General features: G+C 40.6%; 2 protein-coding genes across 2 annotated transcripts; one reads left to right on the top strand and one right to left on the bottom strand.

Moving 5' to 3' along the window:
- Positions 1-215: 215 nt before the first annotated feature.
- Positions 216-16,245, bottom strand: LOC133419407 (RNA-binding protein with serine-rich domain 1-like). Its single transcript, XM_061708569.1, has 7 exons — positions 16,153-16,245; positions 11,908-12,054; positions 9,202-9,381; positions 8,961-9,063; positions 3,766-3,919; positions 3,543-3,684; positions 216-2,028 (listed from the first exon to the last, which is right to left on the bottom strand). Coding segments are annotated over exons 1-7 (828 nt in total). The 5' UTR covers positions 16,155-16,245; the 3' UTR covers positions 216-1,928.
- Positions 16,246-17,093: 848 nt separating this feature from the next.
- LOC133419217 (solute carrier family 2, facilitated glucose transporter member 11-like) lies at positions 17,094-19,986 on the top strand. Its single transcript, XM_061708259.1, has one exon. The coding sequence runs from the start codon at positions 17,224-17,226 to the stop codon at positions 18,820-18,822; it is 1,599 nt and encodes a 532-aa protein (XP_061564243.1). The 5' UTR covers positions 17,094-17,223; the 3' UTR covers positions 18,823-19,986.
- Positions 19,987-27,991: the final 8,005 nt, after the last annotated feature.

The raw sequence follows: 27,991 nt of genomic DNA on the forward strand, positions 1-27,991 counted from the left end.
CATTTTAGAAGGACATAAACATCACGACTTTCTGGCTGGTTGCACAATGTCATTTTCTCCCCTCAGGAAAGAAAAAATGCTTTCAGTAGATGTACAATACTGATCTAAATAATAGGTAGATGTAAAGACATCAGACAGGACCAAAATCTTTATAAAATGTTATTTCAACTGCTACATGGACAGTACTTTGTAAGCTATTCAAAATAATACCCACGCATATACAAAACCCAAATACTTTAACCAAAGCTTTAACCGCAAACAGCTGGACTGTCTGGATTCCAATTTTTAAGATTGCAAATCAAATATGAAAAGAAACGGAGCTTGAAAGAACATCATTCAGAAGCATTTGAACTCCTGCAGTGACCTCTCTATGCAGATGATGTGATGCTCAGTCTTTAAAAACAACATACAGTGAGATTAGTTTAAAGCTGTGATCAAAACCGATGTTTGAACCAACAAGTAAAAGATTTCACCATGTCGTTTAACATGTGGAACACAAGACAGATCTTCATACCAGATCGGTAAACGCCCAGGTTTCTGGCGCTGTTAAACTGATAGTAGAGATCTATGCTACTGTTGGTCCAAAAATAAATACAAACATCAGGACACAGGAGATGTAGAAGAAAGAGGGGATGAAGAACATATTTCTGAATGCAGTGAAAGTGGATATGCATGTTGGGACAGAGGAAGAGCAAAAGACGCGATGAATCACAGGGGCGACGTCAAACGGGAGAAATCCACCTTTGGTTGGTGTTCGGTCACTGTCGTTGCTGCAAACGTAACCAGATTTAGACAGAACTCGGCACTGAAGCAAGAAATATCCTAAAAGGAGTTTTGCAACTACGTGGTTGCCAAAGTAATTAATGGATTTCCAGACATACCACGGGTCCACAAGAGGAAGTGGAAATGACGTGTTAGATGTCAAATCATCACAACTGAAATACGAAGATACTGCTAGAAGAAATATTGTTTTTACGTAGTTCTTAGTCAACTCTCACACCGAGGACTTCAAACATTTTCTCAATAAAACTGTTGAGTTTTGGTGTTCTGCCCTTCACTTATTTGGGATACACAGACATATGGGGGAATTAAACAGGGGTGGACTCAATTCTAAAATAAGCATTTGATGATTCAGTTTTTGGACTCAACTTTACTGCAGTTAATGTTCTGATGCAACAGCTAACAGATGTTGTACCTCCGTTGCGTGACACAGCCCAAAGGGGTTGTGAAATTTCTTATCGAAATAGAAAGCAGCCATCTTTCCTGAACCACCACCTTCCACTTCCTACAACAGGAACAAACTTTTGACCAGTTGATTTATCCGTTTTCATTAAAACAAACATGATGCAGCTCACAAATATACTTTTAATGGAGAAAACAAAAATGTTTGATTGTACCGAGTCTGATTCTTTAATGGGTTAAAGTTGCATGTCACATTTATGTTTCAATATCGTATACATTGTAACATACAATAGAGTTTGAAACTTTTTTTTGTATTAAAAGTGTGTTTTACTGTTTAAGGGTATTGTTCTGCTGCTTAAACATCAATATCAAGTCACCGAAATCTACACTATAAAAAAGAGAAAACAAAAGTTCTGCAGGGCTGGATTTAGTCTCCAGGCCTCATCTACTGCTTAATAGAAAACATGTAAAAGCTACAGCTCATATAAACAGTTTTTAATGACTTTCTCCACAAAGATCAACAGCCTTCCAGTCAGAGAATACGCGTGGGCAGCATGTTACAGTGAAAATGCTGGCTAACTGAACTGACGGGGTGGTGTGGTGACGATTTTCGTACTGGAGCTCACGCCGCTTCTCAGCACCAACACTCGTATCTCTCCCGCTTGTCTGGTCGAGCCGATCAGAGAGCCAAAACAGAGAAACAGTTTTAGGGTGGGGCCTGGGGGCGGGGTTGGGGATCCCATCTTCTAACGGGAGGAGTTGGAGCTGGAGCGTGAGCGGTGACGGCGGCGACCCGGCGATCGAGATCTGCGCCGTACTGGAGAACGTCGCCGAGGAGACCGAGACCTATAACCAGAGAACATGAGTTAGAGACAAGATGCTCATTTCACACAAAACATATACATAAATTACATCTTATCCCTGAGACTCCTCTCTTATTTGTTACACTCGTACAACTAGAGTAAAAAAAAAATATTAATATCAATATTTAAAGTAGATTTATTTTATGTTAAATTATTGGAGCCTTGCACATGTCGATGATTAGTAGCGACACCGATTTGTTTTGTATTATTTTTTGTGCAGGGTCAAATATTTGACTTGTACCACTAAACACAAGAAACTCTTCGTAACATAGCTATTACAATACTGTACACTGAAATTTTATTAAAAAAATGTTTGGTCTTAAACTTTAATTCAGCATCATCCCTACTCACAAACATCACATTAATTCTTTTTCATTTTAACTAGGGCTGTCAGTTTAGCGCGTTAATTAGATTAATTAATTACACTGGTAATTAACGCATTATGAAAATGAACGCAATTAATTATGAGTAGCAAAATGCACAGGGCATCTTAAGTTTGGCCCATTGAGGGACCCGTAGGCCACTTGGCAGTGGCAGGTCACTTCCCACCTGCTGCTAGTCAAACTAACAAAGCAGGGTGACAGACGTGGACGCGACTCAGGGGAGCCACTCAGCAAATCTTTGCTAGGGCCTTTGAACGGCAAGTTTATGTATAAAAAGAAAGAGCAACAAGAACGCAGTGATTTGTACATTTTGTAAAAAAGAATTTTCCTATCACCTGAGCTGCTCCAGCCTGAATTATCATTTAAACGCTAAACATGTCCGGACAAGTTCCACTGTAAAGGTTACAGGTACTAGTGCTAGCGTGAGCTCACTTCGCCAACCCACACTTGCAGAATCTGGAAAAAAAAACTCAATCGCAAAGTGGGTTTCTGATGATTGCAGGCCAATTTCAATCGTGGAAGACAAGAGCCTCAAGGAGGAATGGCGTTATGACCAAACCGCATTAAAACCACCCCCCCAGGCCAACATGCACAGATGCACGATCAACTGAACAGGAAGATATTTTTTCTTTTGAATTTAATTTATGAAACACACTTCACCAATAAAAATGTGGATTTCAAATCTTCTCTTCTTATTCAGTCTCATGTATTCAATTGATTAGTCATGCACTGCAATTTTGTAATGTCCTAGAATTCAAATTCTTTATTTGGGGACCTTTAGCAGATATGAGATTAAAATGTGATTAATTAGATTAATTAATTAAAAATCCTGTAATGAATTAGATTCATTTATTTTAAATCGCCTGACAGCACTAATTTTAACTCATTGAATGCCAGGGTTTCGCCATGATGCCACCATACTTGTGAGATGAAACAGAAAATATGAATTACGGTATTTTTAATTTCAGTTTGAATGTGTTTCAACGGCACAAAATACACAATTTTAGCGTAATTGGTGGCATATATGAACACAGGCAAAATTATCAATGAAAAACTTGTTCAATACCCATAACCATCCCCAATACAGATTTTGATCTCATCACATGCCGATTACCTTCTCCTCATCCGAGGTGGAGTGCGGCGCCACATCGGGGGTGGCGGGGGCATCCTGCGGGGAGGGGACAGCCTTCGTGGTGGGAGGCGCACCGCTGGAGCCAGCACGGCTGTGACCGATATTTCCTGACCGTCGATCTGACCTGAGAAACAAGTGAAAGTGACGCGTCACTCGTGACTCATCTTCATTACAGCCATGTTCTCACTCCTCCTCACCCTCCTACCTCCGTCCATGTGTTTCAGTGCCTTCTCTGCCTCCTCCGAGCTTTCAAACTCCACGTAGGCATAGCCCTTGGACAGGTGAGGGTGGAGACGGTTCATGGGCATTTCGATCATCTTGATCTTGCCGTAGGTGGAGAAAATCTCCTGGATGTGCTCCTGTAAAAAAAAAAAAAACACAGAACATTCAATCCCCACTGACCCATCTGTCCAGACGGAGCCGTGACTGCACTGATTAGCTCATCTTTATGCTCGTGTGGACATCGGCACTGCTCATATGCATCCTCAAGCTGCAAAAATTGCACTCAAATGCTTTGAACGCATCAGCGACGACATGAGCTGCAGAGTTTCCTCCCTGCAGCATTAGGTGCCTCATTTTCAAAAGTTCCTCCAAAAAAACCCCAACAAACTTTGTAGATTTGCACCGCAAATTCTGACGGTTGACAGTACCCAACTATAAAAGTATGGAGTTTTATGCACCAACATGCGTCTCCCGTGATCTCCTGAGGTCTAGAAGGATTTAAAAACAATGTTCCTTCGTGTGTTAAAGCATTTATGATTTTCCCACATATTTTGTGCCTTAAAAAGCGATTTCCACAACCTAAAATCCAGAGCAATCTGATAACATCTTCCCTTGATATAAACAGAGAAAACTCAACACACACAGGCTGGACGACTATATGCCCTCCCTATACAAGGCTGCGTGAAGTCACGAGGAATTGGACAACTATGGAAGCTTCGGCACGAGGGGAAAAGTTAAGTTTCTGCAGAGATCAAGCTGACATCCTGGTCCCTGATGACGACTGGATCTTCAGCTGATTTTTAGAGATGCACCGATCAGGATTGTGAGGGCCGATCACCAAAAGCAGTATCTGCCGATACTGATATTGCCGATCACCGATCACAGCGTGAAATCCATAAATTCGGCAATATTGTTGTCTCATGTGCACAACACTGACATTGTATTATTAGGTATAAAAATTAGGAGATGAGCAGGTATCGTGAATTGACCACTGTTTTATTGCAGGCTGAGGCAATGTGCAATATTTCCCCTCTTAGACTTGTGTAGCTTACTAGTTTAAGCTTTCCTCTGGTAATAATTGTGTACAACACAACATGTGCACCAACACAGACAACAGTAGACATTTCACTCTTAGAGTTGATACAAGTTGTAAACGATTGTAGTATAGTTGATTGTATCGCGAGAAGTTGGTTACGTGGTGTATGTATGGAAATGGAGTAAGACAATAAAACAGGTTGAAATACCTATGACTTCTTTATTGGACAACACAACAACGATAAACCTTAGTTTTCCTGTGGAAAAAGGAATTCAATCTTAAAATAAAAATTAATTATGAAAGCTTATTGAAAGCTTTAGCGATAGCATACGCGCGTGTGAGGAAACCCTTGTGAGTGAAGCACAACTCTGCACACTAGAACTCCACATGTCACTCGTGGAGCCGACTGACACGACTGTCGTCCTACATAGGACTTTGGATGTGACTGTATATTTAAACCCGATGTCTTCTACAACGAAAAGCGGCTGATGGTCAAGGCATATGAATTCATTACCATATGATGTAGTTCTTTTTTTTTCTTGCTGTCGTTCATAGGTCTCCGTTACGTTCAGCTGAGTTAGCGGCATTCCTGCATGTTCCTGTTCTTTATATACTCCTTGTCGTGAGAAACTTTCAAATGTCTTATCAGCTTCATTGTGTTGAAACTCCTTTGTAACATTCTCCTCGTGGCATCTCCTTTGCACACACTTTGCAAACTGTAAATTTTTTGTCCTTTTCGGACATTGTAAAACTCCTACACCGGTGACGCCGGTTTCAGTGTTGATGCTTTGTAGAGACGGCCACGCCCCCTTAGGAGACCTGGGTCTGAGATGTGGGAATGTTGTTGTAAACGTCATCGGATCGGCCTGCTTTGAACTATTATTTTGAGAACTCCGATCAAAACCAATAGGGGCATTATCGGCCGATACCGATTGGTTGCCGATCGATCGGTGCATCTCTACTGATTTAGGTTATTAAGAGCGATAACACTGGATCTCTGCGCTGAACTGGCCCCCATCCCATCGGGTTCGGAGCAACGTGAACCTTTCAGCGGGAGCTGCTGACAGGTCGTGCCGACCCACAACTGTGGCTGAACTGGCCAGGAATTGAGTAAAATGCAATATGCGGTGAGGAACCAATTCCCTGATGTAGTCTTTGTAATAAGAATCCAGTGAAGGTTTGGTTGGTATGAATGGATGCGACTATGCAATATCTAAATGTTTTTATTCAATCTACGCTTTCAGATAAAAATAGAGTCGTCCACATGTGCTGGCATATCCGATGTGGGCGGCCGGTCTCTCATGTGCCGCTAACTCCAGCATCCCTGGTCCGCCTCCCGTAGCTGCAACACTCCCATCTGCAGCAATCTTTCCACATCGACCTTCATGTCCGAGCATTTGATCTTTATTTCCGCCGTGGCGTGACGATGTGATGCTTTACAGCCTTAGGTACACACTACCACTCAATAGATGTTCTTTTACTACCGGTACTTATACCGGATGAAATGCCACCAAATAAAATATTTTTGCGGGCCTCAAGATCCTGAGCTCACAGTCGGTTAATTCTCGTATTTTTCCCCCCAACTTGCTTTTGCCATTTTCTTTGTTTGGATGATCCGCTTGAATGAATATTCATGATCATTATCATATTCAAATTGATCCAGGAGACAGGGTGGAGTCATGCAAGCACCTTCAATGTCAGGTTGATCGGGATGTACTGAGAAGATGCGTGGATTCCAACCTACGCACGGTTTTAAACGTTTGATTTCTTTTCTTTTCTTGCCGAGGCAAATTTCCACGCAAGGATTCAGCATGACATCCCAGGCTAGTCTCTGTACACGAAACCCCAGGGCTTTACTACCCCACATCCAGCTGGAACGAGTTGTCTGATGCAAAGACTCAAACACTCCTGAATCGAGGTTTGGGTTCAGGCGTGGATGCAGCAGTTCAGCTGAGTTCATTCAGCTGTTTCTTTTAAAAAACGCCTTGTTCATGTTTCAGTGGATATTGTGAAATTTTTCATTTAAAAAAAATTGCGACACTCTTATCACTGTTCCACATGAGGAGAGTTAATATGGGTTATCAGTAGAGATGCGCCGATTGATCGGCATCGGGCCGATAATGCCCCTATCGGTTTTGATTGGAGATCGGAAAATAATAGTTCAGAGCGGGCCGATCCGATGACGTTTACAACAACAAACGTTCCCGCACCTCAGACCGAGCGGTCCTAAGGGGGCGTGTCCGTCTCTACAAAACATCAACACTGGGAATGGCCTCGCCGGTATGGGAGTTTTACAATGTCCGAAAAGGACAACAAATTTGCAGTTTGCAAAGTGTGTGCAAAGGAAATACCCCGAGGAGGAATGTTACAAAAGAATTTCAACACAACAAAGCTGATAAGACATTTGAAAGTTTTTCACACAAAGGAGTATATTGAGTTTCCAAAGTTGGCTGCAGCTAAGGCAGAGAAGGAAAAGGAGATGCAGCAACGCCGCTAACTCACCTGAACGTAACAGAGACCTATAAACAACAGGAAGAAAAATAAAGAACTACATCGTAAGGTAATGAATTCATATGCTTTGCTCATCAGCCGATTTCGACTTGTAGAAGACACTGGTTTAAATGCGTCGTTAGCTGCTTGGATCCGCGGTGCGCGCTGCCGCGTCGTCAATATTTCACTGATGAAATCCTGTCGGAGTTATACCAAACTATTTACAGTCCAAAGCCGTGTCAGACGGCTTCACGAGGGACATCTGGATTTCTAGTGTGAAGAGCTTCACTCACAAGAGTTTCCTCACATGTGGCAGATGCTACCGCTAAAGCTTTCACAAAGCTTAATAATTCATAATTAATTTTTATTTTAAGATTTAATTCCTTTTTCCACAGGAAAACTAAGGTTTATAGTTTGCAACTTGTATCAACTTTTAGAGAGTGACATGTCTGCTGTTGTCTGTGTTGCTGCACATGTACATAATTATTACTACAGGAAAGCTCAAGCTAGTAGCTACACTTACTCTTTGTAAGCCGAGTCTAAATCGTCTCTAGGGTGAAATATTGCTCATTGCCTCAGCCTGCAATAAAACAGACAATTCATGATACTTTCTCATCTAATTTTTATACCTAATAATACAATGTCAGTGTCATGTACATGAGACAACAATATTGACGAATTTATGGATTTCTCGCTGTGATCGGCAAAATCGGGATCGGCAGATACTGGTTTTCGAGATCGACCCTCAAAATCCTGATCGGTGCATCTCTAGTTATCAGCCAAGTCAGTCTAATTGTCACATCTATTCTTAAGGCTTTATGGAAGCACAATATCTACATTTGTTCAATATTATTTTCACTGACATGGAGCCTTTTATGAAAAAAAAAATAAATAAATACTGAGAATATTTACAATTCAGACCTGATTAGGTGGTCACTTTGGTGCCTGACGTGGAGTTGCTGCAGGACTTTTCCTGGCAAAAGTGTGTCTGCTTTTTTATCACTTATGTGAATAATTTTTTACATTTTCTTATTCCCGGGGCTGTGCAGACACATTCCAATGGGATCATCAATTCCATACAAGCGTTGTTGGGTGGGAAAAGACGGATGTGTATTTGTGTCCAAAATAAACACAATGTTCTAAATGTATGGTGTGAGGCTTCACTGTGGGACTTCACCTAACTATATAAGTTGGAGACTGCATCATCGGTCACAGTCTACCACAGATGGGCTGTGATCGATCATTAAGAGGACGACTCTAGCTTGGGGTCATGTTGTCACCGGTCCAGCCAATGGGAAACGACAAAAAAGTTACTGTTCTTGAAGGAGCACGTCAGAGTTAAAATCAAAACTAGGTCTACTATTTGATGCCAAGGAGTGTAAACTTTCTTCAGGCACCAAAGTGAAAACAGTGAAAACATTGTGTTTTTGCAGGAAAATGACAATAATATTTAACACAAGGGACAGTGGAGCTGTGTGAAAATAAATGTCTATTTTAAGAATCTGTGAAATAGTCAAAAATGTCATTCCAGTCGAGTGAACGTGTATACAGATAGCGATAAGATACATAACGTAGTGGAAAACGCAGAGTAAACACCAAATAGAAGCAGTAAAAAGCTGGAGTGTCCTGAAAACTTCTGTTTAACAGTTTACCTTGATGATATTTCGGGTGAGACGGCCCAGATACACCTTGGTAGGTTTGGGTGTGGGGCTTCGACGTCGTCTTTCCCTCTCATCCTTCTTTGTGGATTTAGACCTGTAACAACATTTATGTTAACGGCCCTTTTGTGTAAAAAAAACAAACAAAACAACAGAATGAATGACCAGAATTGACCATTTGTAAAAATCTTTCCTTGTTTGGGTTACAGTGTTTGATTTCATCTAGGTTTCTTACTTTGAGCGTGAGCGCCGTCTGTTGTTGTGGCGCTGGCGGCTGGGGCTTGGGGAGGAGGATGAGGACGAGGAGGAAGAGGAGCGAGAGCTGGAGGAGCCGGAGTGGCTGGATGCTGAAGAGCTGGATCCGCTGGAGGAGCCAGAGCTGGAACCGGAGCTGCTGCTGGAACTCGAGCTGGACCTGCACAAAACGGTAGACTTAACCAGAGCTGTGGATCGGCAACGCACGCTGCTCCAACATTCAAAAGCTGAAATAAACTGCTTTCTTTTTTTTAGAACTTTATTTTTATTGAAGAAAAACACAGACATTCCTTGACAACATCACAGAATATATATGAAGGCGCTAAAGACAGTAACAAAATGGGGCCAGTGGGGTCTAGAAAGTTGAATAAAACTGATAGATGAAAAATAACAAATAAATGGACAGTTGAGACATCCTGCGTACCCCGGATTCTCTGCAGTTGGAAAGGTACCTTGCAATAGGTAGCCATCTCCTCACAAAAATATCAAACCTTAATTGTAATCGAGCAGTTAAAGCCTCCATTCCATACACCTCCCTTAGCTTCTGTTTCCACTGTGCCACTTAGGCCTGTGTTGAAAAAAAAAAAATTGATTTTCCGATTCTAAATCGATTCTCATATTAATTCCTAAAAATCGATTCTTATGTCTAAAGATCGATTTTTTTTTCTCTCTCCATCATTTTCGCCAGGTGAACTTTAATCCCAGTAGTTGGACACACAGTTTGTCATGACACTTCTGAAAAATGCCAGTTGCTTCATGGCAATATGTGTGTGTGGTGACACAATAAATTAGATAAGCTAAAATGATTTGTTTACTGCATGAACTGTTGCAATTTCATTCTTTTTTGCACTTTAAATGGATATTGAAAGGCCTGTTTGAGTTATTTATTTCTTAGTTATTTCACAATAATTATTGTGAAATTATTATTTCACTAGTTATTCTACCGTCATATAATTCAGGCAACAGCTCAAAAAACATTTTAAATAACAGTAAGCCAAATCAATATCGAATCGGATCGAATCATGATAATCGATTCTGAATATTAAGAATCGGAATCGAATCGATTCTTGACATTTGAATCGATACCCAGCCCTAGTGCCACTGTAGTATTCACTGTGTATTCAACCACTTTATTGTCACCATTTTCCTAGCAGTCATCAAAAGTATATGTAACAAGTGTTCTTGGTCCCTTGTGTACCTGCCTCCAGGAGTCAGATCAAAAAGAAACTGACTGGAGGTTAATAATATATTAATTCCCATAATTTTATTTATCTCATTCCTTACCCCCTTCCAAAAAGGCAATATCATCAGGCAATCCCAAAATATGTGACTGGTCTCCAATCCCTCCACATTGTCTCCAGCAGTATGTTGCCGCTGGGTTTTTTGCAAATTTAGAGACCACAGATGGCGTCATGAAGAACCTAGCCTTCATCTTCCAGTCAAACTCCTTCCACATGTTGCTATTGATGCCTTTATGACATCCGATGCACATTGTCTCCCACTCCCCATCTTCAATTATGATATTTAACTCTAACTCCCATTTGTTTTTAATGTAAAAAGTGTTGTCTGGTGTATCCATTAGCAGATTTCTGTATATGTGGGAAACTTGCTTATTACTGGGTATTTTATGTTTAGTTAAATTCGTAAAGTAATATTTCCATGTTCGTTGGGGCATTTTTGATTATATTCCAATCTGTATGGTTTGTAATGTAGTTTCTTATCTGAAAATACCGGAACATATCACTTTGAGGTAAAAGGAATTTTTCTTGTAGATATGAGAATGGCTGTACACCGGTGTCACAAAGCAACTGGTCAATAACCTTCAGATTTCTGCCTGCCACCTCTTAAACGTGATATCTGTTGTTGAGGGGGGGAAATCTGGATTTCCATTAATCTGCATAGCCCTCGAGAGGGCAGCTGACCCTCTAATTTTCTTTTGGACTGCTTTCATACTTTCAGGGTGTGTTTTACCCATATACTTTTTATTTCAAATTTCTTCTGGGATTGCTAGTTCAGAAAAGCTAGCGTTGATAAAGGTATTGCTGGCACTGAGCGCTGCTCTATGTTCACCCATCCCGTTTCTGAGTCATTATTAGTCCAAGCTACCACTGCTGTTAGTTGTGCTGCCCAGAAATAGTATTTTAAATTAGGTAGGCTGAGTCCACCCTTGTCCTTCCCAAGAGTGAGCGTTTTAAGTCTCACTCTTGGTCTCTTATTTTGCCATATGAATTTAGATATAAGCTTGTCCAGCATATTGAAGGCTGACGTTGGGATCCCGATTGGGAGAGACTGAAACAAAAACAAAATTCTGGGAAGTAGATTCATTTTAACAGCTTCTATTCTACCCAGGAGGGATAACGGTAGCACATCCCATCTTGCCAGTTCGTTTCTAAATATCCCAAATATTTTTGTATAATTCACCTGGTATAGCTGTGTTACCTGGGGGGTGAGTATGATCCCTAAATATCTGAAACCCTGGCCAGATCTCCGGAAGGATACTATATTATCAAGCTGACTAGGCCATGTCCCAGACACCTTCATTGCTTCCGATTTACTAGAGTTAACTTTATAACCTGATACTAAACCATATGCATTAAGGATGTGCATAAGAAATAAACTACTTTCAAAACTAAGTTGAACAAAGTTTAACTGCTTTCACTTTCATTTCCTGGGAACAGCTTCTGACCTGCTGCTTCCACTGGTAGCGCTGCGTCGTGTCCGATTCTTGTCTCTTCCGCGTTCTTTGTCGGCTCCCTCTTTTGTGGCTCCCGACTTCTCTTTACCGCGCTGTTTGCTCTTGTCGTCTTCCTTCCTCTTTGTCGGAGAAGGCGCCCTGTTGGATGATGAGGGACACATAAATGAACACATACACGATCTCCACCAAATTCACAGTGTGACGAAGAACCGTTGCATATGCAAGGTTCTGAACTTTCACCCCCATCCAGCACAACGAAAAGCAATTAATCTGCAAGTTAGTCCTCCTTCTAAATCTTGTTTTTGGTTAGAAAAACAATAAAAACAGAAATAACCATAGTGGGTCTTAGGATTACGCAAATACAACCACAGATAAACGATATCTGACTTTTTTTTTTTTTTACCATGTCACTGATTTAATAAAGTACATTTTCTTTCAGAGAAATGGGCAATACTAAGCACACCCATGTGTCAACAGCTCATTACGGAGGAATTCCAGCCCATTTGTCTTTACACCATTACCTTCAGGTTTTTGAGGATTCAACTACAACTACAACTGCAAAGATCTCTTGAATTCCCACCACACCGTTTCAGTTGCATCTTAGGCTTGACATTGATGCTTTTATTTTTCAGCGATTCTAATTTGGATTTGCTGGTGTGCTTTAGATCATCTTCAAGTTATATGACCCAGTTCTTGCTGTCAGGCGGATGTGTTGACATTTGCCGCTTGAATACTCTGGTACACAGAGAAGTTCTCGTTGACCTCGAGGTATCCAGGCCCTGAAGCAACAAAACAACCCCAAATATGTGAACAATAGGGCCTCATCCCCTTCCATCATCTCTCCACCACCCTGCTTGACAGTAGGGATGGGCGGTATGGACTAAAAAATGTATCACGATCATTTCTGGCATTTATCCTGATAATGATAAAAATGACGATAAAAAAAATAAAAAAATAAATCTATCTCACTCTCAGATCCGCCATGTTTGTTACACAAAAACGTCATCAACGGGAATTTATCCTTCCTTCTTTCTTTCTTTCTTTCAGGCTCATTTCTTTCTTTCAGGTTCCCTTCCTTCCTTCCTTCCTTCCTTCCTTCCTTCCTTCCTTCCTTCCTTCCTTCCTTCCTTCCTTCCTTCCTTCCTTCCTTCCTTCCTTCCTTCCTTCCTTCCTTCCTTCCTTCCTTCCTTCCTTCCTTCCTTCCTTCCTTCCTTCCTTCCTTCCTTCCTTCCTTCCTTCCTTCCTTCCTTCCTTCCTTCCTTCCTTCCTTCCTTCCTTCCTTCCTTCCTTGTGCGTGGATTTAACGCAGATCCATAAATCAGCTTTACACAAAAACATCATCAATTTATTTAATTTATCGTTTTTACCGCGAGATGAGAAATTCTTATCGTGGGGAATTTTTTTGACGGTTTATCGTGAACGGTAAAATATCACCCATTCCTACTTGACAGTGGGTAAAATGTGTTTGGGATTACCGTATTTTCGCGACCATAAGGCGCACATAATTTATTTATTTATTTTTTTTAAATGTCCCGGGCGCCTTATGAAACGTTGCGCCATGTCTATTACCTGAATTACGGTAATGTAAGGCCGGCCACCATGAGAACGGTAAAAAGAGAAGGGGGCGGGTGAAGCACCCGTGAGTTGCGACGTGAATGAGACTCCACTGAGCTGTTTAATGCGGAAACAGAAGATGAAAACTTTTAAGGATTTGCTTGATGTGTAAAGTGAAATAAAATACAATCAAACTAAGTTTTGCTCCCGCTATATTTTTAAATAAGCACACTTGTGTGTGTGTTCTGCAGCGCGTGTGTGTTTTGCATGTCGGGAACCGAGGAAGCGCCTGCCGTGGGGTTGCGGGGTCCGATCGCCGCATTTTCACTCATTTCAGTGAAAATTTTCTCTTGTTCCATTGGCAGTTTTTTTTTTTTTTTACGTTTTATTTTTGGTAAGATTGAGTTTTTATATTTGTATTTATATGTTAATAAAATAATGTTTTAACATGATAATTGTCATATTTTTAAACATATTAGAACTCCCAAAATACAAAATATCTTGCTTGTAAAAAGCGTTTCCTTGAGCCAGTTGAAGGCATGGTTTACACAAAAAAAAAAAAAAAAAAATCATACATTTATCTAAAATTGCAATTGAGTCTACAGATGCCCCAAGTATCATCTACAAGATTTCTAGGAATAATTATTGATGAGCGTTTGTGTTGGAGAGAACAGGTTTATTGTGTGAGTAAGAAAATAAACAAATCTATTGGCATAATAAGGAAAGTTAGACACCGTGTTTCTAAGCAGTGTCTACTTACTCTTTATTACAGTCTAATCTATCCTCACATTTCATATTGCAATATTGTTTGGGGGAGTACATTTACAACTAATCTCCATAAAATCTTAATTCTCCAGAATTGTTTTGTAAGACTTGCATCTCGATCTGTCTGGGATGCTACTGCTGCTCCCTTATTTAAAAATCTACAGATCCTTCTGACATCAACAGTTACCAAATATGCATTTTTCTTTACAAGATATTTTCCTCAGAAGGAAATGTTCCCGAGCACTTTAGGTCATACTTCGCTACAAACTCTCAATTTCATTCCTAATCAACTCGGCAGGCCCCTAGCCCTACATCCGGAATCTAGAAGCCAATTTTTGTTTAGGTTTAGAGGTGTCAAAGTCTGGAATAGTTGGTACCATATTTCAAACAATTGTAGGTCCCTATCCATTTTCAGAAGTCGCTCAAGAGAGCATTTAATTCAACAATGTAGTCAAGAAAGCTCTTGCTTTTCCCACTGTTAATGTTTCTTTTGTACCTCATATTCTGTGTTGCCATTTGTTCAGCATAATATTCATATTTTCATGATCATAGGTCTACAGTAATTTTTCATTTCCATTCATGTTCTGCATTCAATTTTTATGATGTATTATTTATTTTTATGATTTTGTGTCCTCATAACTTTATTGTTAAATGGGGCTCCTCATAAGCCTACTGGCTTGCTCGCTCCTCCCTGGGCAGTTTCTTTTAACTGCCCTTATTTGTGTGATGTTATTTTTTATTGTATGTGCTAAATAAACTAAACTAAACTATTTGGAAGGATGTGTTGTTTTTGACCATGTAACAATTAGAACAAAGCCAAAGGAAACATTTATTATTAATTTGTTGATTATCCTCGCAAAATTCCACCTCCACAAATCTAAATTCTTACGCAAAAAACCCTCTTTTTTTACTTTTCATTGTGAATTAAAACAGTATCTGGACTCTATTAAGTTTTCTAATAATTCGAAGGCAATCAAAACCATAAATGTATGTAAATGTTTTGGCTTTCTGTTATAATTTCATCCCCCCTGGCTGGTTGTAATGTGTTGTGCTTTTTGTTTTGTTTTTTATTTGAGTTGTACTCTTTATATGTTATAATTCGACGTGAATTTGCATAATGTGAAGTTTTGTTATCAGTTATGTTTGCAATTGTTAATAAAAAAAAAAAAAAAAAAAAAAAACCTAAACTAAACTTTACCCGCACGCGTGTGCGCATGATCAGGATGGTGCCACCCCCGCCTCAATTAGAGCCAGGAAAAACCTTGAATGACAAAGTTGAATCTAATCTATTTTCCAAATACTAATTCCACTACGACTAGATAATTTTTACTGGATTTTAGAAAGTAAATCAGGATTGTTCTGGGTCTCTGGGAAGCGCCTAGAGACAACTTCTGTTGTAATAAACGCTATATAAATAAAGTTGAATTAAAAAAGGGGGACACTAACAATAAATCATGGTTAAATCCTTAATCTAGGTGAAGCTGCTCCTCATCTCCTCCCCACCAGGCCACCAGCATCACTCCTGGATGTTATTGGAGGGTTTTCATTCATTCTCTCTCGCCTGCTCTTCCACCTAATGCTTCACTGTTGTGACTCGATCCCTTCACCCTTATAATCAGACCTCTCCTAATCAACAGAATATGTTATTATCTCCTGGTACTTCTGCCTGCTCTTCACATTAATCCCACAGGAGGTGAACAGACCTGTTAGCATGGGTTCGTGTGACACCGAGCTAAGCGTGTTATGGTTTGCTAAGAGGCTAATGTCGCCATTTTACGGCCCCCGGGCCAATCCACGCGTGATTAAAAACAGAAAATAATCACTTATTACGAATCACAAATCTGTCACTACTAGTCACACGCCACTGATGAGAAGCAGAAAAACAATATTGTGTGAAATTGTAGCACTCGGACTTACATATTTCCTTTTCGGTCTTCTTTTTCTTCGACTTTCGGCGGCGGTTGGAAACAGCTCTCAGGCTCACTACCGCCACCTGCTGGAACATCCGGCTTTTATTTTGAAAGGACCTCGACATGCCGTAATGCCGCGTTCCATTTGTCCTCGGAAGTGGGGACTTCCCAGTTCCTAGTCGGAATTTTCAACTGGAACGCCCCTCGAAGTGGGATTTCCCACTGGGAAAGTGGGAGAGTCTTCAGATTTATAATACATCCATGTTCACCACCCCTGAGTTCACATTCAAAGATGGCTGCCCCGGTTGTAAACAGTAGCAGAGAGCTCTGTAAAAATTCGTAGCACTTCATTCTAGTTTTGGTCACACTAAATCAGTCGTATACAAGTATTGTTCGGCATATATATGCTGCTATAGTGTAATTTACATTTTTCATGTGGTATATGCGAACTACAAACTTGTTTACCTACTTTGTAACTGGAACGCTGATAACTCGGCTGTGACGTCAGTTCCGAGTTCCGACTTCCGAGGTAAATCGAACGCAGCATAATATCCCCGCTCAGTGTAAACCAATGAGCAGCCTGGACGCACTCTGCGCCGACAGGAAGTAGGGCACAAAATAAAAGGTGAATTTTTACCTAATTTTTGACTGTCAGGAGCTATTTGGTATCTAAACACGTTAAATATTCTTGTTTTACAATCTCAAGATATTCATCTTTATAACCACTTGACAATTATTGCATTTATATATGAAAATAGTATAAATGCAATAGTATAGTAATCGAAAAATAGTATGTTAATTAACTATAAAGGTTTAAACTGACAAAAGTGACTGGCAAAGTGGTGCCTTAGAGTTGAACAGATGGGCGAAACGGTCCCATATTATTATACCAGTTTCAACGGTCACATAATTGGTTTCTTATCTTCCAAAGACATGAAAAGGGCAGCATAACCCCGGTGACAAGAGCACAGACAGTTTGAATGCTCTTATAGAAATAGACAAGCTAAAAAAACAACAATAGCCACGTTTAGGGGTGATAGATTAGAAGCTACAGGACACAGGGACAGCCAGAGTTCAGATGAACTCCACAGGAAAACAGGAGACAGGAGAAACAAGCAAAGCCTCAGGAAGTGTTGGGACCCTTGCTCTGACTGTGTGCTCTGCTGCCATTGGAGGCACCTTCCAGTACGGCTACAACATCTCAATCATCAATGCCCCCACCAGCTACATCCAGGGCTTCATCAATGACACGTACCTGGAGCGTTGGGGTACTGGCCTTGACACCCCTCAGGTCACCCTGGTGTGGACCGTAATTGTGTCAGCCTTCTCGCTGGGAGGTTTGTGTGGGGCCCTACTAGCTGGCCCTATGGCGGTCAAGTTTGGTCGGAAGAAGTCTCTACTTTTCAACAACCTTTTCCTCTTTGTTGGTGCCGTGCTTGTGCTAACGTCCAAGGCGGCCAAAGCATTTGAGCTGATCATTCTCGCTCGTTTTCTGGTGGGGATAAATGCAGGAGTCAGCATGAATGTCCAGCCGATGTACTTCGGAGAAAGTGCTCCCAAACACCTCAGAGGTGCTGTGGCTTTTTCATCTGCTGTTTTCACGGCATTTGGGATTTTCCTGGGTCAGGTAGTGGGGATCACTGAGCTGCTGGGTACAGAGCCTCTATGGCCCTACTTACTAGCTAGTAATGCTTTGCCAGCAATGATCCAGCTGGTGACGCTACCCTGGTTCCCTGAAAGTCCCAGATACCTTCTCATCGACAGGGGGGATAGGGAAGCATGTGTCAAGGCTCTTGGAAGACTTCGTGGCGGGGAGGCTCCTGCCTTGGAGATGGAGGAGATGCTTCAGGAGCAGCAGGCAGCCTTAAATTCAGGTTCTGTGGCTCCTGCCAAGACGCCTTGGACGCTGTTTAAGGATCGTGACCTACGATCCCAACTCAGGACGGTCATGATTGCCAGCAGCGCGATGATGCTTTGCGGAAATGATTCCTTCTACTTCTATGCATCCTACATCTTTATGGAAGCAGGAATACCTCAGGAGAAAATTCAATATGTCACTATTGGAACAGGGGCATCTGAGTTCATTGCTTCTATTCTGAGTAACCTCCTGATCGAACGTGTGGGCCGCAGGTACCTTCTCATCGGTGGGTACAGTCTAATGACTTGTTGGGGTATTGTCTTTACTGTAGCTCTTAGCCTTCAGAGCCGAGGTGTAGCAGGGATGCCATACCTCAGCATGGCGTGCATGTTCGTCTACATCCTCAGCTTTGGCCTGGGCCCTGCAGGAGTAACGGGGATCTTACCAGCTGAGATCTTTGACCAAGCTTCTCGGCCCGCGGCATACATGGTCGCCGGCTCACTTATGTGGATCAGCCTGTTCTTGGTGGGGATGCTGTTCCCCTTCATTATGAGCAGCCTAGGAAACTACTGCTTCCTGCCTTTCTTGATTGTTTGTGTGGTCTCTGCTTTGGTTTTGGGGCTAACCTTGCCAGAGACAAAGGGCAAGAGTCTGGCTGAGATAACAGCAGAGTTTGATAGGAGAAATGGAGGAAAAAAGGTGGAAAGGCCAGGTCGGCAGGCTGATGAGCCTCTGAATGATCACTATCAACCGGGTAAAGCGTGCTCTTTTACAACCCTCGCATGTGATCCTGACTCTGACCAGAAGAATAGAGCTTGAAAGTTGACCTTGAAAATAAGGAAATGAACAGGCTGTGCCTTTGTTGTCCATTTTATGCAATTTCAGTGTTTTATGTATATGCATACAGTATTGATAAATGTGTAGATGTGTCCTATTTATGAGAAGTGATCTCTGTGGAACAGACGATGTACAGTAGATCTCAAGTGCACTGTACGTAGAAACGCATGCTGACTGAAATCCTAGCATGTAACAGCTTCCTAACAGGAGTAGGACAAGAAAAGGAAAACCATCAATGAAACTCTCAAATGTATTTATGTCGTTCCAATATCAAAGTGGTAGTCAAGAGGGCCATTTGCCTTAAACTCAACCGGCCAACTTTTATTAAATATTCAAGCTCTTTAATGGCATTGCCTGCATTTGTATAGCAGGTAATCATTGGAACCGCATGTTTAAAGGATTATCCACTCTAATTGAACGCTTCTGCCGTGGACAGATAAGAATGTTTATTTACTGTGTAATCTTTTGTCTATCCAGCTCAGTGATTAACGCTCTTCTCATGCAGTTTTTCTTAATTCATCCATCACTCTTGAGTATATGTCCAATTTAACTATTTTTTGTTCTACCTCTCTACTTTATATGCATGAGGTTCAGTAGGACATTTATTTACACAGCATAAAAGAACAATGTGCTTTTTTTGCCCCCGCCCCCCCCTTTCCCAGAATTAATGAAGGCAATGTCTCAAAAACGCCAGCAGATGTCCTCATTAACCTCACGCTATCCACGGCTTGAAAATGAGGTAATGTCTCATGGAAGTGAGCTGAACATTTCACACCCAGACAAGGAGGACACCCTTAAGCCTGAACAGCTGGCACTTCAAGCCTTCTCTGGCACATCTGTATGTCCTTTCATCCACCCTTGTTGCTTTCATGCCTAGAACGACTCACACATGACATGAGGACGTTGACCCGTTAATTCCCTTTTTGCTGCACCTGTCGGACTCTGCAATGAAGCAATAAGCTTTTTGTGAACGACAATGTCTTTTTTCAATGAATTCTAATGACAATCCTCTGTGAAGGTAGAGATTTATCAGAAATCACACTGTATACTTCTCAGGTTATATATTTATTTTCGTGATTGTTTAAAATGTTGATTATTTAAAAATCATTGAAAAGTCCTGCTGCCTGTATGCCAAATAAAATGATGTATTGACCTACACCCATGTCACCATCATGATCTTATTGGAGTGGTTTTAGTGCGCTGAGATGACATTCTTTTTATTTACATTTAACCACATCTCTCAGTCCTCGACACTTTAACCCAAGTGCCCCGAGCCACTTGAATTAAAAACAATGAGTGAAATACTGTTAATTATAGAAAGGATGTCCATTTGAGAACATCGCTCTCTCAAATATGTGATTTTTCTTCCTTCTAATTCAGTTAGGTAGCATAGCTGAACAAGCTCCGGGTGAGAATTTTTTTCTTGGCCATTTCTAGAATCCAAATCATACTGCTAAAAATCATGTTCCATTAAAATAGCAGAAAGATAAAGCCCTCAAAATCAATTTCCTCCTTTGCAATACAAACCCACACTGCACAGAGATTAGTGTAATCCTGAGAGACGCACTAGACAAATTAAGAAGCCTTTTTTTTTATAACTATTTCCCCCCAACCCTTTTTTAAATTTGTTTTTATGTAACCATGAGCCCTGGTGAGAAAAGATTTGCCAAAGTGGCAGCTGCAAAATTGGCAGCATATTAAAATGCAACATTCAATATGCAAAATGATGGACTGAGATACTCAAAACAAAAATAGCAAATGAAATAGTAGCTGAACAGAATCTGTTCCAGAGGCAAGTTGGAATCATTATTGAGTCTAAAATAATAAAAGCTTAATAGACCGAAAGAACTCCACATGGAAAAGACCCTGCGAGGATTCAAACCAAGAACCTTCTTGCTGTGTGGTGACAGAAATCACCAAACCAGTTCCATTTCTAACATTTCATTGAAAAAATACAATGAATATGAAAATCTCTGAATCTTGAGTGTCAGATTCCCCCCTGGAGTATGCTCTGCAACCTATGCAAGTTTCTTCTTTGCATACTCGGTTCCAGAGCAGTCGCCGGCAGATAACTCCCTTTTCCAATTAACCAGGGTGAAGTAATCAGCTGCTGTTGGTAGCCCAAAAAATAGGTCCAAAGTATGGACTTTAAAACTGCCCTTCAGAAAACCTAGGTGACATGACAAAGGGTTTATCCAGTTCTTTTTATGCGGTCTATTGTAAGTCCTATTGCTGATAAATGAAGGTGGAGACGGCGTACAGGTGGAATTGCGTGTGTCTGCGTTCGATCGTGTCGAATGGCCTTACCTCCTGGAGGTACTTAAACGATTTGGATTTGGCAATAGCTTTTGTAAATGGTTCGAAATCTTATTTGTGGATTCTTCTGCGGTGGTGTCTACTAATAATCTCATCTCCCAACCTTTCAAACTATTTTGCGGTACTAGACAGGGATCACCAATTTCACCTCTTCTTTTTTGTAATAGCCATGGAACCATTAGCTATGGAGCTATGGAGGCATAGAACATAACACAGCAACGTACGCTGGTGATACTATTGTGTTTCTATCACATCTTACAAAATCGATTCCTTGTCTATTGGAACTTCTTGGTGAGTTTGGTACCTTCTCTGGATTCAAAATGAACAGAGAAAAATCATCTATCATGTTCTTCAATGCTAAGGAGAGGAAGAACCCCCCTGTAGTGCACCGTTTATTAATGCCACTGAAGGATTTAAATACTTGGGCATCAAAATAAACAATATTTGCTCAGCCAACTATGACCCCTTGTTAGCGGAGGTGTCAGAGGAGATTGTTAGATGGACAACACTGCCTTTCTCTATCCTAGGAAGGATACACATTATAAAGATGTCTATATTACCTACATTTTTATATAAGTTCCAGTCCATTCCACTGGCCCCTCCTCCCTCATTCTTTCTGAAGACCAGAAGGCTTTTCTCTAACTTCATTTGGAATAATAGGAAGCCAAGACTTAGACTGTCTCTATTATATTTGCCTTACGATAGGGGAGGGCTGCAGGTACCTAACCTAGAATGGTACTATTGGGCTGCACAGCTTAGGGCCACAATGTTTTGGTTTTCTGAAGATGTTCATTTGCCCTGGCTAGAGGTTGAAAAGCTTAGCTCAAAAGGATTAGCATTGGGTAACTATTTTTTTCCGCTTCCTTCAAAACTTTAAATAAGAGCACCACTAATCCTTTAGTTAAAAACACCATTGTTGTTTGGAACGCAGTTCAGAAACTGTTAGGGGACTCCCCAGGGCTATCCTGTAAAATAGGTAATGATCGCTTTGCTCCAGCAAAAAATTATATGGGTTTTAAAGCATGGTGGAATAAAGGTATAGTAGAACTCAAAGATGTATAGAAAGATTATACCCTAATGTCATTTAACGAGTTAAAGGCTAAATATGATATCCCGCAAAAACATTTTTTAAGTATTTACAACTTATAAGTTTCATCCTGGCAAATTTAAACAATTCAGTTCAACAACCTCCACTTTCCATTCTAGAAACCCATGTTACAAAAAATTGTTTTGACAAAAGATTGATTTCTAGGCTCTATAACATGATAGCTGAAAATCATAAAGAGAACTCTGACAGTAAGAGACAGGAGTGGATCCGAGACTTACAAAAAGATATAACAAGCAGTGAATGGACTAAAATATGTTTAAAAATACACACTTAAACTATGAACACTCGATTAAGAATTATACAATCAACTGGATAATACGTACATATATCTCTCCTGTACAGTTAAATGAATTTTACCCTAACATACCTGATTTATGTTATAAATGTAACAAACATCAAGGTACTCTATATCACTGCTTGTGGAATTGTGAAGAGATCCAAAAATTCTGGAACTCTGTTTTAAAGTATCTCTCTCAAATTACGGCATCCCCTGTATCTTTATGCCCTAAGCTGTGCATTTTAGGCATCTATCCTGATAACTGTGGTCTATCTTGTAAAGAAAGAAAAATGGTTGCCCTATGTTTATTACAGGCCAAACGTTGTATTGCATTATGCTGGAAAAATGTTGGTTGCCCCTCTTTTACTCTCTGGCTAAACAACTTCAGCACTTGCTCTTGAGAAATTGACCTATATTATCAGAAAGAAGGCTTCTGAATTTTATGAAATTTGGAACATGTTTTTGGACCTTTTGAGGGTTGGTGACATAGAGGGGACAGTGGAAAAATAGGACAATGGAATAACACCTCATTGGTTCTCAGGAAGGCATGAAGTCACAGACATTTTACATTTTTGTTGTTGCTGTTTATTTATTTTTATTTATTTATTTATTTTTTCCTTTATTATTATTAATGTAGAACAATTTGTCTGGCTACATAAATGCATCTTTAATATCTCCATGGTACATCCACAGACAGTACTCTGTTTAATGTTTATGTTTTTGTTTTTTTTCCCACACTTCTGAATTAATTAATTATTAATATTTGGCACAAATGTGTACAAATGTATTTATTTTACATACTGCCATTTGTTTTGATGTTATAAGTGTTGTTGAATGTTACTATATTACAAAAATCAATAAATATATGTAAAAAAAAAAAAATGACATTTTAGGTTTGAATCTCGACGTTGAAAGAGCTGGATGTCGTCTCGTCTCGAATGCTCCTGTCACGTAATCTGAGACGGTGAACGATACTGTATTATGTCCATTAAAGGAGCATGAGGCTCCTTTTAAGAAATGAGACTATGTAGCGCCACCCTTCGCCACGACGGCCGTCGGGGGTACTGCAGCCAACAGCGAAGCCGGCACGGGAAATTCGGATTCCGAATTGCAGCACATTTTGCAGCACACAGCCTGTTCAAGGCAACGGAGAGATACGCTAGAGGGCTCATTCTTTTTGGTTTGGAACGCTTCATCTGACATTATTACTAGAAAACTTAAAACGTATACGAATTTTTTTCATAAATCCTGCCTCAAGCTCCTTTAAGCAGCTTGATCCGATGTCCATGCGTTACAGGGAATAAATTACAAATCTGCTCTACGAGGTGCACCTCTTTGTTTTTGGTCTGAGTGTGCATGTTTCCTCTGGCAACATAAGCGTGTATGAATAATGGAGGAGCTTTACCTTTTAAGTGCTACAACGAAAACAAAAGAGGATGTTGCTAGACACCCAGGAGACGAGGAAAAATCATTTTTGATATGATGTTTTTCTTCTCAAAGTTTTATCCTCTGTCTCTGGAAAGGCTTTAACAAGAGCATGTTCAGTAATAAAAGCAGTCTGAGGGGTGAGTTTTATAGGTGATTTTGCAACAAATCATGCTATTGATTATGTCATGGAGCAAAGAAGATCTTAAAACAAGCTCATCGCAGTAAGGATGCTTGCTGGCTTTGACCACCAACATAGACAGGAAAAATATATCTTAATTATTAGGGCCTTTGCACTGTGCGAAGGCCCTATTGTATCTGTAGGAGTTTTTATCCTAATTTTTCTTCCGACGAAATGAGGGCCTTTTTGCCCCCCTAAACGTGCCCCAAAAGTCACCAAATTTTGCACGCAAGCCAGGCCTGGCGAAAAATGTGATATTTAATGGTTTGCATTAATGGGCGTGGCCTAATGGCTCAACAGCGCCCCCTAGAAAACTTCAACCTCAAGCCCCACAATACGGTTTGACGTACATGCACGAAAATCGGTATACACCTGTATCATGTCGCAACTTAAAGAAAAGTCTCTTGGCGCCATGGCTGAAACCGAACAGGAAGTCGGCCATTTTGAATTAATCGTGTAATTTTGGCGCAATTTATGCCATTTCTTCGGTCGTTTCTTCGCACGAACCGTAACGTACACCCAGGTATGTTATACATCAAAATGTGCGTCTCGATCCTGCAACGACACGCATTACTTTTATCAGTCAAAAGCGTTACCGTGGCAACGCTAGACGCCAAAAAGCGCGCCCCCCCACCCTTCTTCTGATTGGTCGATATTTGATAGTCCCTATTTTCTGCCGTAACTTTTGAATGGTTAGACATAGAGAGTCGTGGGTTGTGTCATCGGACTCGGTTTTGACTCCTTCACCTTAATTGGTGCAAATTAGCCCCGCCCCTTCTTCTGATTGGTCGATATTTGATAGTCCCTATTCTCTGCCATAAATTGAAATTGTCCCTCGGGGATAAATAAAGTATTTCTGATTCTGATTCTGATAACTTTTGAACGGGTTGTGATAAAGACATGTGGGTGATGTCATCGGACTCGGTATTGAGTACTTCATTGGCCTGAATTAGCCCCGCCCCTTCTTCTGATTGGTCAATATTTGATAGTCCCTATTTTCTGCTATAATTTTTGAATGGTTTGACATAAAGACTCGTGGGTGGTGTCATCGGACATGGTTTTGAGTCCTTGACCATAATTGGTGCAAATTAGCCCCGCCCTTTCATCTGATTGGTCGATATCTGATAGTTCCTGCTTTCTGCCATAACTTTTGAATGGTTATATATAGAGAGTCGTGGGTGGTGTCATCCGCTAAATGTCCAGCCCTGAAGAATCTACATGCAAGTCATACAAGCGCTTCCACTGCAGCACGCCTGAACGTGCACAAGGGTGCGAGGGCCCGTTCATCGCTGCTTGCAGCTTTAATTATTATTGCTGCTTGACCTTTTGTGTTTGGAAAGGGGAGGTTGACTGGTAGCCGAGGCAGCCATCCTATTCTTTTCCTCCTAAATACAAATTTAGTCTCCTCTTGTTCCTTTCCTTCATTTTGGTATAGAAAGGGGGTTGTTCCAATGGGTGCAGGAGAAACTGTCTCTGGATGTCATTGGATAGGCATGCAATCAATCAATCAATCAATCAATTGGAGAAATTAAGTTTATGATGCAGGTAGAGCGACAACTAGACTTGACATCCAGAATGGTGTCCAGTGGAGAAGTAATGAAAATTGAATTACTTTAGTCAATTTTGACCTAAAAACCTGTCGATTCCAATTTTTATCTTCAGAAAGGCCAAAGAGTTTGTTTTCACTGTACTTTTTGCACCGTTATCCTGGTTTTGAAAGCCAACACGCTGGATAGATCATGCTTCTCAGCTGTTCTGGGAACCCCTGAGTGTTCTCCCAGAAGAGTTGGAGGAGGTGGCTGAGGATGGAGAGCTCCTCTCTTCCTTGCTGGGGCTGCTGCTCCTGTAACCCGATCCCTGACGGAGAGAAATTAATTGACGTTTAAATGGGCGGAATGAGGAACACCAACTTTGTTTTAGTACATGGGAACTAATGAAGGTCGTATTGGTAATTTACCATTCTGTAAGTATGAACCTCTGATCAAATTTAATTAAACAGCTTGGGATTAGTTAATACTCAATTAAATATAAGTGCCAAATGAATCAGGGACTAAATGCTAATTTAAAAAAAGTGATTATATGCAATTTCATTCTTTTTAATCAAATTTAGTGAATATCTGCTTAGCATTTCATTAGCTGCCCATCTCAAGAGGACACGGGAAATAAAAAACAGAAGAAACCCGTCTTCATACACAGGTAAACCTCCGAAACAGCAGACATCGCTCCAGTCAATATTTGACAGGTGAAGGGTTCACGCTTGTGATGGGATGTTTTCTTGCTGGAGGGAGAAGCTCCTCCTGTTTAGTATCAACTATCAGACATGATGTCATCTAAATATACCTTATCCTATGTTTATCCACTGCTATATTATTACTACCAATATAATTACTGCTATAATAATGAAAGAATATGGTGGACTATTCAGTAATTATTCAGTACGATGCTGAGGACACAAAAAATGATGAACGAGGTTACCACTATTGATTCACAGATTAATAACTTAGGGCTGTCAAAATTGAAGCGTTAACGCAAATTCTATTGAATGCCAATATTTGATTTTTTAACATGAGATTAACATGCATGTTTCAGGAAATATTACCAGCTCAGACAGCTAGTTACTTCCTGGATCCCTTTTTCAGGCATGTCCAACTGGAAGGTTATGCGAAAACCCGGACACCCAGCTCTTGATCGGTCTGAAAATGTCTTGGTATTACTTGGAAGAGCCAACAGAGGTGGTTGGGGACAGAGAGGTCTGGGCTTCTTGGTTTAGACCGATGTCTCTACAGCAGATAACTGGAATGTAATGAATAGATGGGTATCATCATTTTTACTTTCATTTCAATGTATATTGTCTTTTTTTTCTTCTTTTTGGCCTAACTCTTCTCCCACAGTCTCCTGTCCCTATTATCAGCAAAAACCACCCAAAGAAACTTTGGACTCCCATCTTGGTCATCGCTGGGGCAACTGTGCATCGCGTTGCAGCACCGTGTCAGATGACAACAATAAGAGGGCACTTTATACACCCTACTGTCTTGCCAGTTTAACTTGCAACACAGAATATTTTTCTGTTCGCCAAAAATTCTATGTCTGCAACATGTTTGATGAATGATTTTCAGCATAACAGATATTTTTGATTCATTATACACCATATAACATTTGGACATCCATCCATTATCAACACCTGCTTATTCCACATATAGACAAAAAAAGAAACACAAACAACAACCAGGAACTTTCTTACTGGGAGGCCGCAGTGGCCTCCACCAAAACACCATGATCCCCTACATGGAGAGACAAAGATGATACATGTTTTTGCCAACTGATGTTCCTGATTGTTCCATCTTACCATATAGTTTTACTTTACTGGAGGTCTTAAATCCTGATTGATTAACGGATCTTGTACAAAATATGAGAAGAAAAAAAAACATAAAGAAAAAAGGGAGGAAAAAGAGAGCAAAACAAACCATAAACAGCATTAAATAGAAGCTGTCCTAAACATTAACATAACTGAGTGGAAGGCTCCAGCGAGTTTGGCACATAGCAGTATTGACACTTCAGTGGGGACACAATAGCATTTAAAAGGTATGCAACCGATGTGTTGCAGCCAGGAATAAGGCTTTTACAGACGGCATGCTGCTCACAGAGAAGCCCCCCTGCAGATGCCTTTGCATCTCATGACAGGATGATGGAGGGAAATCTCATTTATCTCCATCATCATCCATCACTGGCACAGATTGCATTTAGCAGGAGGTGGGAGTCATCGCAAACACAAAAAAGATTTTCATCCAGTTCACGAGCGGCTATTGTCGACCCAATGTAATCAAAAAAAAAAAAAAAAAGTCGG

Source organism: Cololabis saira, chromosome 19, assembly GCF_033807715.1.
Source record: "Cololabis saira isolate AMF1-May2022 chromosome 19, fColSai1.1, whole genome shotgun sequence".
NCBI lineage: Eukaryota > Metazoa > Chordata > Actinopteri > Beloniformes > Belonidae > Cololabis > Cololabis saira.